This window comes from Mauremys reevesii, linkage group 3 (assembly GCF_016161935.1).
Source record: "Mauremys reevesii isolate NIE-2019 linkage group 3, ASM1616193v1, whole genome shotgun sequence".
NCBI lineage: Eukaryota > Metazoa > Chordata > Testudines > Geoemydidae > Mauremys > Mauremys reevesii.
This window is the reverse complement of record NC_052625.1, coordinates 153,524,955-153,541,961: the sequence shown is the minus strand read 5'-3', so window position 1 is coordinate 153,541,961 and position 17,007 is coordinate 153,524,955. Positions and strand designations below refer to the sequence as shown.

The 17,007-nt window shown below is 36.7% G+C and overlaps 1 protein-coding gene across 1 annotated transcript in view; it reads left to right on the top strand.

The window, feature by feature from the left end:
- RIMS1 (regulating synaptic membrane exocytosis 1) overlaps positions 1-17,007 on the top strand; it is a 497,623-nt gene that overhangs the window by 147,611 nt on the left and 333,005 nt on the right. Inside the window, exons 2-3 of the mRNA XM_039530107.1 lie at positions 8,421-8,634; positions 11,440-11,451. Coding sequence (XP_039386041.1) covers positions 8,421-8,634; positions 11,440-11,451 — 226 coding nt within the window. The remainder of the gene's footprint in view (positions 1-8,420; positions 8,635-11,439; positions 11,452-17,007) is intronic.

Below are 17,007 nucleotides of genomic sequence, written 5' to 3'. Positions count from 1 at the left end.
AAGCCGATTTAGGTGCCTGGTCTCCGTGTATAATGAATGGGAAGAGATAGGTGCCTAAGAATGTGATCCATAAAAGCCAGTGTGCTAGGCAGGAAGCTGCCTAAGCTAGTCAATGGAAGATGCTGTTGAGAGGAATAGGTCCTAAACTCTCCCGTCTCAGAGATAGCCACCTACATTGGCTTAGTGATCCATGTACAGGACTTGCCACATGGAATCAGTTGGCATAGGTACCTAAGCTGCTTCTGGAGGGAATGAGGTAGATGACTGCCTAGCTCCACACAAAATAGCTGGAGGAGGTGTAGGTCGTGGTGCCCAACATAGCCTAGTGACTCCCTGGTGTGGGAGCATGTTGGGGACATTCTGTCGGGGTATAAAGAAGCATGACAGGAGCAAGTGGTGCTTGAGTAATTCTTGGCTGTTACAAGCCAGCGTAATTTGGAGCAGCTCTGATGATTCTTTAACATGTGCTGGCAGTTGAACTGTCACAACAAGGGCTGGTCACAAAAAGGTCATGTAAAGCCCTTTTACCCTCCCAACTCTGTTGCATTGAGCACAGCTCTGATACAGCTGTGGATGATCAAGCACTTATTCTTTTCTTCCTCTTTCCCCTCTCCCTCTCCATCTCCTCACTAGTTTTCTTTCTTTTTCCCTCTATTTATTTTATTCCCTTTCCTTTCCTAATCTCTATAGCCTGCTTCCGTTCCTATGGAGTTGATGGGAGCTTTTTTCTTAACTTCTATGGGCACAGCATGAGACCCTTAATAGCTACAGTATGTTACAAAAATATTGGTTCTAATTTTAAAGGCCTTATTTAGGACAAATTCCATTGAACTCAGGAGTTTAGCTTCATTAAAACCTGCAGGCTTGTGCCCAGTGACAACGGCTTCTCTTACTGAAGTATGTAATTGAAAACCAATGTGAAGTGGAGTTTTCATAAGAGTTAGTTAATCTTTGATATATAAAAGCAACTTTTAGCTAAAAAAGAGAGCCTATAAAAGTTCCTGCAAGCTTGGTCAGAGGGAAGCTTCCTGGTAGAACAGCTGCCTGTGATCATGCTGAGAGGAATAGTGGGAAGCTAGAAAATTTAGTTTAGTTTATTTTAGATATCACACATCACTGACTCACAATCAACCAATTGTCCCTCTTGAGTCACAAGGTTTCTGAAGCACCTTTATCTTTCAGTAGGTAGCCTCTTTCATGACAGAGAAAAATTGAGAGAACTGGTGGGCTATAGGTGCACTAAAAAAATAAAATGTATGAAAATGGACTATTACAATTACTTACATCACTGCCAGGTTTCATGCAGCTCCATGTGTGACATTTTATGCAAATTATTTAATTAGATAATTTGTACATTTAAAAAACCCTTCATTTAGTAAAGTTTTAGCTTGAAGATTGCGTGGATTCACTGATGGTGAACCGTGGTGAGAATGAAGTCTTTTGTTTATCTACAAAGACACAGTTTCCTGCACAGGCTGCCCTGCCAGCATGCCTCCACTCTGCTGTGGTGAGGAGGGGGACTTTCTCTAGGGGAAGAAGGGGTAGCTCAGTCATTGCGATCTAGATAGTTCTTGGCCACTCTTCTGATTCTACCAATTTCTGCCAAAACATGATGTGAATTTGTGATAAGAGAGCCGTAACTTAGTCATAGCTCAAACATATTTCATAGAGGAGTCACCCAACATCATTAAAGGAGAACAACTTTTAATTCCTACTGGTGTGATCTGGACTCATAGTGTGTGTGTGGGGGGAAGGGCGGGGGGGGGAACTCAGTGTTGTCAACTCTCCCAATTTTATCATAAGTCTTATGATATTTGGTGTTATACTTAAAGCCCCAGTTCCTGGAGTCATGTGAATATGGGAGAATGTGAACTTTCACTTAAAAAAACAACAACTAAGGTTTGTAGAAAGAAGCTTGAAAATCTCGTCTAACTGAATCCTAAGCACTCAAGAGAAACCAGGAGGCAAAACAAACAATCAAACAAACAAAAACCAAACAAATTATTTGACCTAAAATTCATGTAATTTTATAAACATCTCACAATTTTAGGTTTCTGACTCAGGATTTTTGAACACTTGCAGTTAGTAGTACAGATGACTTTTCGTTAGCAGTGTCCTGAGGCTCCCAAACCCTCAGTTAGTGCTAATGTTAAACCTTAAAAATAATGCACTTTCAATAAAGATGTTTATTAATCCAAATTCTGACCTCTGACTGAGCTTAAACAGGCTCAGGGTTTCTCACAGGCTGCTTTGTCTACTGCAAGCTTACTTTACAATCAAATGTCACACCCTGATCTTAAAGAGACAGTTCCCATTAGAATCATAGAATATCAGGGTTGGAAGGGGCCTCAGGATGTCATGTAGTCCAGCCCCCTGCTCAAAGCAGGACCAATCCCCAAATAATCATCCCAGCCAGGGCTTTGTCAAGCCTGACCTTTGTCAAGCCTGACCTTAGAAACTTCTCAGGAAGGAGACACCACCACCTCCTTAGGTAACCCATTCCAGTGCTTCACCACCCTCCTAATGAAAAAGTTTTTCCTAATATCCAATCTAAACCTCCTCCACTGCAACTTGAGACCATTACTCCTTGTTCTATCATCTGCTACCACTGAGAACAGTCTAGATCCATCCTCTTTGGAACCCCCTTTCAGGTAGTTGAAAGCAGCTATCAAATCTCCCCTCATTCTTCTCTTCTGCAAACTAAACAATCCCAGTTCCCTCAGCCTCTCCTCCAGGGGCGGCTCTAGGAATTTGGCCACCCCAAGCAGGGCGGCATGCCGCAGGGGGCACGCTGCCGGTCGCCGGTCCCGCGGCTCCGGGGGACCTCTTGCAGACGTGCCTGTGGAGGGTGCGCTGGTCCCGCGGCTCCGGTGGCGCATCCGCAGGCATGTCTGCGGGAGGTCCACCCGTGCCGCGGGACCAGTGAACCCTCCGCAGTCATGCCTGCGGGAGGTCCACTGGTCCCGCGGCTCCGGTGGACCTCCCGCAGGCATGACTGCGGAAGGTCCGCCGGAGCCGCCTGCCGCCCTGCTGGCAAAATGCCGCCCCAAGCGCGCGCTTGGCATGCTGGGGTCTGGAGCCGGCCCTGCTCTCCTCGTAAGTCATGTGCTCCAGCCCCCTAATAATTAAACCAAATACAGGTGATTAAAATATAATACAAATATAACATATAATATACATATAATATAAAACATCCTTCTAATTTCTAAATATTATAGAAGACAATTTCTTAATTCAAACAGTGTTGCATCCAAACACAGTGGAATACTATATTAGACCTAATCTTTACACTGCAGATCTGATCACTGAACTAAAAATTTATGGTAGCTTTAAGTACAAGTGATTGTGACTTGATTACATTTATAATGTACAAATAGACTAAAGTCCAGACCAGTGGTGTATATATTTGATGCAATAAAAGGGCCAATTTCACAAAGCTGAAAACTATTATGAGCCAAATCAGTTCGGAAGAAGAATACAATCAGAAAAATGTGAATGAGAACTGAGAATTGTTTAAGAACACTTTATTAGATGCCCCAAAAGCCACAATCCTGCAATCAAGGAAGAAGGCTGTGTTGGTTAAAAAACTGACCTGGTTTAGAGGTAAAGGGAAGGCAGCTCTAAAAAATAAAATCAAAGAAAGTGGAAGGTGATAGTAATATATATAAATACAAAGCTAGGAATGGTAGAAAACTGATAAGGGAAGCAAAGTGTTTGGGTCACATGTAGTCTCTATTCTTAGCATGTGTTAGCTGAGCCCAATCTAAACTTGACTACTTTTCTTACTAAAGACAAACCATGTGTGGACCAACCCATAGAGTGGGACGTGATACACACAGCTCTTTGTGAGATAGCAGTGGAATGCTGGGTATCAAGCTTGCTGGATTCTACTCCTGGCTTTGAAGCAGAGTATGATCAAGTGATTAAAGAAAATACACTAGAGCATATAATTTGGCATGTTCATTCTGAAGTAGATCATAGAATTTACCTTCTTGGACTGATTGCTAAGGCTGATGTAAAATTAAAAATGCTTATATAAACAGACACAAAAAAATCTAACTGATTTTATGAAAAAATTGTGTATGTGTAGGGGGCAAGATACTGAATCTTATTCAGAGTACTATTTTTTTCACACCATATGTGCTACAGCTGCTGAGCTGTACTTTGCACTTCTTACAGCAATGCCACTTATGAGAAGACACCTTTTTTCTAATAAGATGTGCCCACAGCAGAACATAATTTTAGTATAGAAAATTAGATGTTTAAGGTTGTGAGAGTCAGTAATTTCAGTTGAACATAAGAGAAGACAATGTGAAAATGCAATCTTCAGTGCCATCTGCTGGACATCTGAAGTGACTAGCTACATATTTCAAAGCTTTTAAATATATCTAGACATAAATTGATGCAAGTTCATGGCATTCTTAGAAAACGTACACAGAAAAAGCATGGAACATGTCTTTAAGCAAAATGGACCTTTTTGTCACATTCTTTTTTTTTTACAATGAGAAACAATGGGTCTTCTTCAAAAGAAACAAAATAAATCAATACATTTGGTGTTTTCATATCATATGTGCAATGTAGAAGAGAGAATGTCACTGTAGAAACTCTTAACCTTTTGAATTTCCTCACTTTTATGTACTTTAACACAATATTTTTTGCCTTTATTTTCCCCACGAGAATCCTGTAATCCTTCTCCATCCCAGTTGAGGGACTTTACACCTCATGAACCCATTTACCAGTCAGAAAAGAGCAGGATGGGTGTGAAATCTTGGCCTTATTAAAGTCTATAGGAGTTTTGTCTCTGACTTGAATGAGGCAGATTGAGAAGCCACCCCTTTGAGCAGAAGGGGCTAAATTCCAAATGTGAATTTTATAAATTGTGCTCCTGTAGTTCCTATAAAATGAAAAGTGCTCTTCAAACAACATGATTTTCTGATAGGATCTATCTTTGGAATGAGCCAATAAAGTAATCCAAAACAAGAACTGCACTTGTGTGCCCACTATTCTGTACCCACTTAAGCAATCACTGTGTTCATATGAAACAAAAACAAATATGAAACTTTTCTACTACACAGGCAAAACACACTACTTTAAACCTTAACTTAAAAAAAATCTAACCCTTTTTCCTCACTCAGATTTAGATTGGTTTTTTTTTCAGTGAATCTGCATTTTGTACCCTCAGTAATTTTTATATTTTTTCTATCCGTATGAAGCTACTGAAATTTTTTACATTAGGAATTGTGTATTTTTTCATGCTAATCTGGATTGGTAATTGATGAACAAATAAATATCCGTTGGGGATTAAACCAAGCATAGGAAGTTTCAAAGCAAAAGGAAAAGTGAGACTATTAGGAGTGAAAATGAAGGGATATAATGAATCCACACACTGTCTATCCTGGTCACTGCCATATGATAACAAATAAAAAAACCCACCACCACCCAGATCAAAAAATAATTCAATTTAGGACAAACTAATCAGTCAAGCTGGTAGAAATTTTTTGACCAAAATATTTTTCCTTTGGAAAATATTGTTTTGTCAAAATCTATGGAAAATGTCAGTTTCAACAAACTGTTTTGGTTTTCCAACAACAGAATTTGAAATGAAAGTTTTTTTTCATATCAACATTTGAAAACTAAACCTTTTTTTTTTCACTACACATACATATAAAAGGGGCAAGGCAAAGCTCTTAGGACAAAAACAGATGTACTGAACTCTCTGCAATCAGTTCTTTCCTGCTTTACTGTATAACCCAAGTTTGGCAATACCAGGCCAGTGTGTAGTGGAGGAAAAATTAATTAGTTTCCATGATATCATTCCATCCTAGAACAAAATGTACAACAAGATATCCATCAGGAATTTTGTTGCAGCAAAATCAGTCTGGTCACAAATTAAATAACATTAAGCAAAATTCCTGATGGATACATTCTGTGTAATAATTGATTTACTTATGGTACTCTTAAAATAATTTGGATAATTAAATTGGTTATTTTACATATTCCTTAACATTTTTAATAATTCCCATTAGAAAGCTATATGTGAGCAGATGGCATTAGTTGTCTAATAAAAGTAGTTATGTACTGGGGGTGAAATCCAATAATGTAGCCAGTAGTAGTATTGTTTTTCAGTATTTTGCCTAATTCTCTTGACCCATTTTTGTCTTATCTAATCCGACATTGCAAATGTTGCTTAAGCGGTTTAGCAAAAATAAGTCTTCGGTGCTACAGACAGCTTTTTCATTAACACAAAACACTTGGGGTAGTGTATAATGCTTATAGAGAGGGAGAAGAGAAAATTAGGATAACTTCGCCTTTTTTCTTCTGTTTCTTTATTAAAATGGTGTCCTAACAATTATTAGTGTAATTATTAGTGTAATTGCTGATTGATTTATTCCTGAATCCCATGTTTCACTTACCCTCATATGGGAAAAATAAGGACAGAGAACATCATTCTTTGCTTACTATTAGAATTGGTCAAGTACTAGAACAAAAAATGTTCCAGTATTCCCTGAGTACTAAGGCTTCCATTCAATTCATTCTTCTTCAGCCCTTTTACTGTTTGAAACCAGTGAAGCTTCAAACTAGACTGCAAACTAGAAACCATTTCTAACACCAAATATATGTATTTTATCATGAATTCCGGTGGCCAATCTATTAGTTAATTGGATGATGAATTGCAAAGCTTGAATAGCATCTAAAAAAAAAGATATCCAACTACTTTAAAAAGCTTTTGGGGAAGTTTGAATTGATTGTTACTAGTTAAGATTGAGTTCTATTTATATCTCCAAAAAGGGCACTCGAATATAGAGCTCCCACAAGAGGAGAAGATATGTAACTAAAATCTGTTAAAGGGCATGATTCTCAAAGCTAGTATAAAGTAGCCAGCTCAAAGCAGGAGGAAATGATGAAGAGACTAATCAAGGCTTTCATGGACAGACACATGTACTTACATAATGTATTAATTTCAAGATGTCCTGTTTCTATTAATAAGATATTTAGTTTGTCATGTTTTTATAATATATAAGGAGATATATATTTAAAACAGTATAAATATCTGAAAATGTTGCATGTGGTTTCTACATAAAGATGGTGAGGTGTATATCTTTTATAAATGTCTCTCTGTATTGTACTCTCACACATATGGGATCTATTACTTCCATGCTAGTTGTAATACACAGAAAGCCAGACTGAGGGGAAAAATAAGTAGTGGTGATGTCTTGGTTCCCACTATGAAACATTTTCCTACTTGTGGCAGCAAAATGTGCCACTACTCACAGTAGATTGTGTAGATGTTCATTCTTGTACGGTTTGATCAGTTAACAATGTTGAAGTTCAAATTGTCATAATTAAGCTTCAGTCACCATCTCATTCAGATCAATAGAAGTCCTTACTTTTCTCAAAGCTATTTATTATTTAAGGAGATTTGCAGACTCAAAAATACACCACTATGTTTATTTTCATATGGTTCACATTTTGAAGGTTACCTTCACCACCATAAGGGATGTGATTACATTTTTTTAAAATGAAGAATTTAGATTCTAGAACAAAATTGGAAAGAACCAAGGAAAAACGGCTTGCTTGTTCACAGAACCACTGCTAACTGGCCTAATTCGGCACCTGAAAGCTGGAATATATGGTAGACTCTATAACATCCATGTAATTTCATGTGGATTTATGCAAAGCATGAGCTCTCATGTCAGAATTCTAGGTACATTGTGAAAGAAGAGCCCTGCAATTACACTGAAAGAGACCACTGTAGTAAGGGCCAGAGTTTAATCTTTAGTAAGTCCATATACTTCTGGTATCAATACTGCAGGCATTTTTTATTTTATTTGACACTGGTCTGGCTGTTTATGTTAAAATATGTGCATTTCACTTGGGGATTTTTTTCTTGGTTTTGGAGATGATGGCGGAATGTTTGCTGAAATCTTTAAGTTATGGTCTTTAATTGTTCCATAACAGTCTAACCTTTTAAATTGAGGCTTGCAACACACATCCTGATTATAACCTATGGATACTAGTGCAATGTAAATAAATAAATAGTAATAGATGAAACTTTGCTCAAGCAAATATTGATAGGTGTATTTTTAGCTTTGATTTCAGATTTGTTAGATACTTTTACATCTGACTTGGGTTTTTTGGTAATCTGTAACTGTATATTTGAAATTGGTATTAGTCATGTAAAATGATTCACCTGACATCTTTTAAATAATTATCTTTTGACCATTTACTCCTGTTAGTTTACTCCTATGATTTTTTATGTGAATTTTAGAGCTGGTGGGACAGTCTTTCAAGTTTAACTTGTAAATGATATTGGGTATTTTATTTGTTGTAAAAGTGCTTAGAATATTAGATGCTGTTGTAAATCAAAACACAAATAGTTTGTCTTGATATTGTTATAAACTGTTTTCTCTTCTGTGCAGGAGATTGCATCAACAATTTGAAAGTTATAAAGAGCAAGTAAGAAAAATAGGGGAAGAATCCCGCCGCTACCAGGGAGAGCACAAGGATGATGCACCAACGTGCGGCATCTGTCTTAAAACAAAGTTTGCCGATGGCTGTGGCCATTTATGCTCTTACTGCCGGACCAAGTTTTGTGCCCGATGTGGAGGTCGTGTTTCTCTACGATCAAACAATGTAAGTTTTCTACTGTATGGTTTTTATTGCAAATATTGATACACTCAAACCTACAAATTGTTCCTCACTTATCTTATCTTATTTTAACATCTCTTCCATCCATCATTTCATCTTGACCCTTTCTAAGGTGGGGTTTCTGTGGTGGTAGGTAACAAGTCAAAACAATGTATTCCAAAAGTATGGAGATTTATGATCCCTAAAGACAGTTAATTAAAATAAAATAATATATTGTATAACTGTACTGAGCTATAGTTTGAAGGAAAAATTCTTATTTTATCTGGGATAATAAACCACATTTTCATCTCAGGTGTTGTCAAATTTTCCCTATTGAGCAATTTTGATTATCTCTGTAGAATTTTAAATCTCTTTTCATAAAGCTTTGTTTAAAGGCCATTTGTGTTTCTCTTTAAAGAATGATCAACTCAGTAAAGGGAAAAGTAATCCCTTCTGAAGTGCACTGATGAACACTAAGTGTATTAGTTTCAATTTAGTTTTAATTTAATTTAGTTTTAAATTGTAGTGGTCTTGTAAGTTACCATGGACTAGATTCCCTCTCATGGAGTTAATTCCTGATCCTTCTGTCGGGGAGGTGGGTTTTGTGCCTTCTTTTCCACCTGTATAGAATGAGCTGGAGAGCTTGGCACCAAACCTTTAGGTTTCCCAGGGATCTATATGGAAGCCTTCTAGCCCGGCAATTCCCTTTTCTCTGGCATCATGGATCCACTGGTGGCCAACTATCTCACTCGTTCATGGGAGTTGAGCTATATATGTGGAAGAGCACTGCCACATGCTGATTTTGAGGGGATATCCTTCCCCATAATAGCTCTAAAATGTTTAAATAGTCTTTCATCTTATCAAAGGATATGCTAACTATTGTGAGACCTAGTCCAGCTTCCCAGATGCCGTATCAAGGCACTCGAATCTTTGACAGTGTCCTAAATATATTTGGAGCTCCCTTTTTCTATATGAACTCAATTAAAAAATTTACAAGAAACAAAATACATAATACAGCTAATCCCTTCTACAACTGAACTATTGTGCACTTTTCCTCTTCTCTGAACTAGAATTTATTTTATTAATAAATTTTGAAATTCAGGTTTTAAAAAAATTAAAAATGCAGAAACAGCCTATTTCAGAGTTATACCGGGAATATGTTATACTCTTAGTATACCCGTTTAACGCCCAATAACCCTACTTGGAGTTAAATGCACTTTTTGAAAGAAGAATGCAGCTGCATACATGACCTGCTGAATATATTCAGAGTTTTAAAACTATGTGTGTGCACCACATCCTATCACCTGCAGGTGGTATCATTAGAACAAGTTATATAGGAAAAACTAGTTTACTGTGGTATTTTAGGTAATATTAGGCAGTGCAAGATGTACAACACAGATTATTCAGAAGAACTTGAACATGTTTTAATTATTCCTTATCTAATATTTCTAGTCACACATCAACATTGGTCCAAAATTTGTTCCTGATATAGCATTGACTTCAGTAGTGTTGCACCAAGCATAAATTTGGTTTACTGTATTTAAAATAAAGCCAAGGGGTGTGACTTAAAACCAAAGACATTCAGAATTAAGGTTTAAACTACTTCCTGAATTTTTCTTGTTGTGCCTAGTCATTGCCGTAATTATCATTCTTTCTCCAGACCTTTAGAACAGTGGTGATTTCTATTAGTTTTGCAAAATTCTGTTCTATTGGCACACAAGGCAAGGACAGGAGAGTAAAAAATTATTGGTTTTATCAATATCAACATTGTTGTCAGGGTAAATATGAGTTAGAATATTTTTGTACCTGGTCTGGGAAATGTTCATGATGGTTTTGCAAAGCTGTTACCAATTAAGTATAGTAAATTGCAGTACTTAGGCACAATAAAGAAAGTCAGCCTACAGCGGAGACTTCAAGCATTCAATATAAAATAACCTATTTTTGAATGATAGGACCCATCCATACTGGAAAAGCAACAGACTCATCAATCTGGTTACATAGTTGCCCTCTTACCCAGTTATGAAACAGTTACAATTTGTTTTGTGCACATGACCTAATAGTGTTGTTATTACTGGGGCAGATGACTGGGCTAAAGCCTTGGAAATGGCTAGAGCTTTAGCCCAGTTATGGAACATGGTTAAGGCCTGTCCACACTACAGATTTTAACCATGTTGTAACTGGGGCAAGGGACATCAGTGTTATAGCTTATCTGATAGTTGTGTTTGTAGTATAGCTCTAAAACCAATTAACTTCCCATTTTTGACTCACCTAAAAACTTTAAAATGGTAAAATTGTCTTATTTAAAATAAAGAAATAAAATAAAAAGACCCCCCAGATGTCATAACTGGGTTAGGACCTTGTCTGGTATGTTGACTTGACACATTTCTAGGAGAGGAAGTATTAAGTTATGGACTCTTGAAAACAAGCAGCCTGTGATGAAAACACAAATACATAACTACAGTGGCCCTATTAGGTTCCCTTAAAACATTTAGGAAGTGTTTTTCATGGCAAAACTGACATATTAATCGTTAATATTTCCATTCTTCTTTGACTTCTCCATTCTTTGCTACAATCTTTCATGCTTCTATGGGTCCATGTTAGAATATATATATTTTTGGGCATGTAGTACTATGAATATTATTTTATTTACAAATGTTTTTTTTTAATTCTTACGTTTTTAACTCTTTATAGAGACACTTACTAGAATTGCCTTTCTTTGAAATCTGCCTATTAATATTTGCCTACTTTTTTCTTTTTCTCTTCCTGTTTCTTTTTTGTCTTTACTCTGCTTCCTTGGATGCTTTCCCAAAGGAGGACAAAGTGGTTAGAATCCATGCTTTTTTTTATCATTTATTATTATAATGTTGTTAGTAAAGTAAATGTGAAGTATATTAATGTTAATTATTGAACTGAAATTTTAAAATAATCTTTTGCAAAAAACAAAAAAACAAACCCCAAAGCAACAACAAAAAACCCAACAAAATTCCTGGTTTGTGTGCAGTTGCCAAAATTAGGATAATCAACCAAATTCAATAAAACCTGTGGGCAGTGATCAATCTCTATAGTTCTAAAGAGTTCAAGAAAAGAGCAGAAGATGATAAAATGTAATAAAGAGCTTATTTCAGTAGATATGAGTACAATTACAACCTGATTTTTGATATTTCTGATACAAGGTCTTTCCATCTGCCTTCAGGAAATCTAGTTTAATTTTTTTAATATATTTTTAATTTGATACATCATTTGCTGTGTCTTAACTCTCACTGCAGCAAAAATTCAGTTGACTTCTAATTCATGGGAAGTCAGCCTTTTGATTTTACATCTGAAGTATTTTCACCATGCTGATTCTGGCAAAAGATACTGCCTAAAAATGGGCAAAAGTATAGTGGGTGGCGCTTCATGAATCCCATGTGAATAAGGCAAATCATACAAGTTGGAAAGTTGTGAAGCGGCCTGATTCATTATTGAAATGTGCAACAAGGCCTATGCATTTTCTGAGATAGGAGCACTGTGCAGCATTTCTGGGTCAAATAAGTATGTTTATGTGACGCAAGCAGAACTCTGTGTTCAGTAAGTGGCTGCTCATCCAGCTATGCATTCTCTGCGCTGGAGGAAATAGTGGATGGATGTGGGTGAAAGAGTAGATGTGTTTTTCTTAGCTTCAATTCCCAGCCAGAAAGATGTAGTAAAGAGTCAGGATCCCAGCCCAGAGGCATTACTCCAAACTTTTACCTTAGCATATCAGGCAATGGGAATTAGCAAGCTTTCTTCGGTCATCTGAACAGAAAAAGATGCTGGAGGAACGACAGCCAAGCATAGCATTACCCATCCCTGACTTGCAGGCTGCTATAATTGTGTCTTGGAATGGCAATATTTCATCCTGCCGAGGTCATAGCACAAGGCCTAATTTGAGACTAAGGCTGCACCTCCGCTGGGGACGCATACCTTCCATGGTAACTGCACTCTTTATTATTAGGATTGCAGTTGGCATATTTACTCATATATAATATATATAGGTTTCAGAGTAGCAACTGTGTTAGTCTGTATCCGCAAAAAGAACAGGAGTACTTGTGGCACCTTAGAGACTAACAAATTTATTTCAGCATAAGCTTTCGTGGGCTACAGCTCACTTCTTCGGATGCATTGAATGGAACACACAGACAGGAGATATTTATACATACAGAGAACATGAAAAGGTGGAAGTACCCATACCAACTGGAAGAGGCCAAGCAATTGAGATGAGCTGATAGCTCAGATAGCAAATATCTTCTGTCTGTGTGTTCCATTCAATGCATCCGAAGAAGTGAGCTGTAGCCCATGAAAGCTTATGCTGAAATAAATTTGTTAGTCTCTAAGGTGCCACAAGTACTCCTGTTCTTTTTATAATATATATATATAATCTGGAACATTATAGTATGGGAGTGAATCGAATGTGTCCTTGATATTGCTTAACATATATGCATGCAGTACACATTATTATATCTCAAGATTTTGATTTACACAGGCATTTTTGGAAAGCTGCCATCAAATCCTGGGAACTGGTCCCTCCGACCAGCCTCAGGTTCCTTCCCACTCCAAAGAGATACTCTCCTGTGTACTTTACATGGGCTTTCATAATGACTGTGAATTGTGACATTATTGCATAGTTGGACACTTCACTGTATAGCATATTTGGCACTCTGGACAAAGTGGTGAATTGAGCTGTGGGGCTTTCTGACCTTTCCAGTTCTAATAATCGAACTTATCTGGGGTGGGGGAAAAGCTCCCCACGCAGTACTGATCTGTTTCTAAATCAATACAGCATTGATTAATCCGACGTGGTGTATTAACAGGGGATAGCTGTTACTGCAAAAGCACTTAATGATGTGAGGAATGTGGAGACAGCAAATACATTAGTATTTTTTTTGTTATGTGCAAGACTCTTTTTAATAGTGCTTGCCTCTTTTAAAACTGATATATTTTAGGATGAATTTAAAAGTAAAAACAGAGTAAAAATAACTGGATGTCCTTTTACAAGGAACACAATTGGCTGCATTTATTTAAAGCAATGTAAAAAAAAGTTAGATTTTCCAATGTTCAGTGGCTCAGAGTTCTTGTCTAATTCACATATTAGGGTCAATCTTGCAGACTTTATTCAATCTTAATGGGAGTTTAACCTGAGTAAGGACTTACTTATGACTTCAGGACTGGGCATGTTGTTTCCACTCAGCTTTTTTACACCACCATTTAATTACATTACTTCTAATTCAGAATGATCAGGTTAAATTTTTTAAACAATGCAATGTAGATCACTTGTTGGTTAAGGAAAAACATAGGCATCAATCCTTTTATTTGGCAAATATTTTTTTTAGTGACTAAGACTTGGTTTTGAAATTATAGGACAGAACTTTCTATTGACTAGGGCTGTCAAGCGATAAAAAAAAATCATGATTAATCACGCGATTAAAAAGTGAATCACGATTAATTGTGCTGTTAATAATAGAATACCATTTATTTAAATATTTGTAGATGTTTTCTAAATTTTCAAATATATTGATTTCAATTACACAGAATACAAAGTGTACAGTGCTCACTTTCTATTTATTTTTTATTACAAGTATCTGCACTGTAAAAGAAATAGTATTTTTCAATCACCTAATACAAGTACTGTAGTGCAAACTCTTTATCATGAAAGTTGAACTTACAAATGTAGAATCATGTACAAAAAAAACTACATTCAAAAATAAAACAATGTAAAACTTTAGAGCTGCAAGTCCACTCAGTCCTACTTCTTGTTAAGCCAATGCTCAGACAAACAAGTTTGTTTACATTTGCAGAAGATAATACTGCCTGGTTCTTGTTTACAATGTCACTTGACAGTGAGAACAGGCATTCTCATAGCACTGTTGTAGTCGGAATCACAAGATATCTATGTGCCAGATGCACTAAAGATTCATGTCCCTTCATGCTTCAACCATCATTCCAGAGGACATGCATCCATGCTGATAATGGGTTCTGCTCGATAACGATCCAAAGCAGATGCCACCAACAGAAGCTTGATTTTCTTTTTTGGTGGTTTGGATTCTGTAGTTTCTGCATCTGAGTGTTGCTCTTTTAAGACTTCTGAAAGCATGCTCCACATGTCATCCCTCTCAGATTTTGGATGGCACTTCAGATTCTTAAACCTTGGGTCGAGTGTTGTAGCTATTTTTAGAAATCTCACATTGGTACCTTCTTTGCGTTTTGTCAAATCCGCTGTGAAAGTGTTCTTAAAACGAACATGTGCTGGGTCATCATCTGAGGCTGCTATAACATGAAATATATGGCAGAATGTGGGTAAAACAGAACCGGAGACATACAGTTCTTCCCCAAGGAGTTCAGTCACAAATTTAATTAACACATTTTTTTAACAAGCGTCATCGGCATGAAAGCATGTCCTCTGGAATGGTGACCGAAGCATCAAGGGGCATACGAATGTTTAGCATATCTGTCATGTAAATACCTTGCAATGCCAGCTACAAAAGTGCCACGCAAACGCCTGTCCTCACTTTCAGATGACATTGTAAATAAGAAGCAGGCAGCAGTGTTTCCTGTAAATGTAAACAAACTTAATTGTCTTAGCGATTGGCTGAGCAAGAAGTAGGAGTGAGTGGACTCGTAGGCTTAAGTTTTACATTGTTTTGTTTTTGACTGCAGTTATGTAACAAAAATAATCGAAATTTGTAAGTTACACTTTCATGATGAAGAGATTGCACTACAGTACTTGTTTGAGGTGAACTGAAAAATACCATTTTTTAATCATTTTTACAATGCAAATATTTGTAATAAAAACAACAATATAAAGTGAGCACTGTACAATTTGTATTCTGTGTTATAACTGAAATCAATATATTTGAAAATGTAGAAAAACATCCAAAAATATAAAATACATTTCAATAGGTATTCTATTGTTTAATGGTGCGATTAATCATGATTAATTTTTTTTGAGTGAATCGCGTGAGTTAACTGCGATTAATCAACAGCCCTACTATTGACATACTTTTTTTTCTCCATATTTACAACAATATATTGTACCTGAAAATGTTAAACTCCTTTGTAATGGGATTTAGGAGTTCCCGGCTTGCTATATTGCCCTCAATATTTTATGATTTCCAGTGCACTTGGTAGGATGAATAAGGAGCTGCTGGTGTGTTGAGGTGGCTAATGAGACATAAACTTTATATTTATCATGATATATTAAGCAATGCAAGGTCTAACTTTTTAATATATACCTAGAAATTCATTTTTAATAAGTGTTCCTGCATACATTAGTATGGGACAGTTTTTCACATTTATAGCTGCAATCTGCTCTTTCTTCATATGTTTACAGATAGACTACATTTATTGGATGCAGATGAAAGGGACAGCTCAAGCTTAAAATAAGTCATGTGCAATACAGTAGTAACAGTAATAATATTTGGGTTTAGCACATGGAAACTAGTGGTTGTATGGTCTATGAACAAAGTGCCAATGTTTTACTTTTTTCCATATTACCATACTATTCAAGAACAGTGTTTATTCATTTTAGCAATACACTCACCATATGGGTGACTTTTAGCAATACATTCACCATATGGGTGACACATATCCAAAAGAGGAAATTTGAGCAGTGTTGCATATACCTTACAAGAAATAATGATACTTATAATAGATGGCTTTTACATGTGAAAAGAACCTACAGAAGAGATGGTGTGAGGAGTTTTGGTAAGAAAGGGATGCGGCATGTTGATCTTATGAGAAAAAATTGATATCCTGTTCTTTAACTATTTTCTTTCCCATTGATCAATCTGTTTCTTTTCATGCAGTTAGATCCATAGTTATCCTTTCTTGTTTCTCACCCCAAGAAACCAATTTATCATACTTACTTAACCTGCATAAACCTTATGCAAGTACACCCTAATTATTTCAATATATACTTAAGGGGATATTAAGTACATTTATTAATAGATTTTAGTTTATATGCTTTTCCTCTGCATTGTTTGTTATATCCTCTTAGAAGTTTGAATATAAAATTTGTTCTCCTGTTCCTTTTGATATTTTTCATTGGCATACTTTGCATATTGTATCTGAAGTTTTCTTCTGTTTCTTCTGGAGCACGGGTCCTTTATGTCTCAGTTTCATTTACTTCCTGATATTACCTAATCACCTGCTTGAGAGAAGGAGCAGCAACCCTGCTGAGCATGCTCAGTTCACCTCTTCCCCAAGCTGTAACCTGTGATGCCAATAGCCCAAATAGGAGTAAGGTGCTCTTTACCTGACACAGATGATTTCATCATCTACGCAGCTGTGCTGGCCACTGCTGGCTGTAAGTAATCCGTGTCACATAAATGGCTGGAGATCCCTGGAACAAAGAGGAACTGAAAG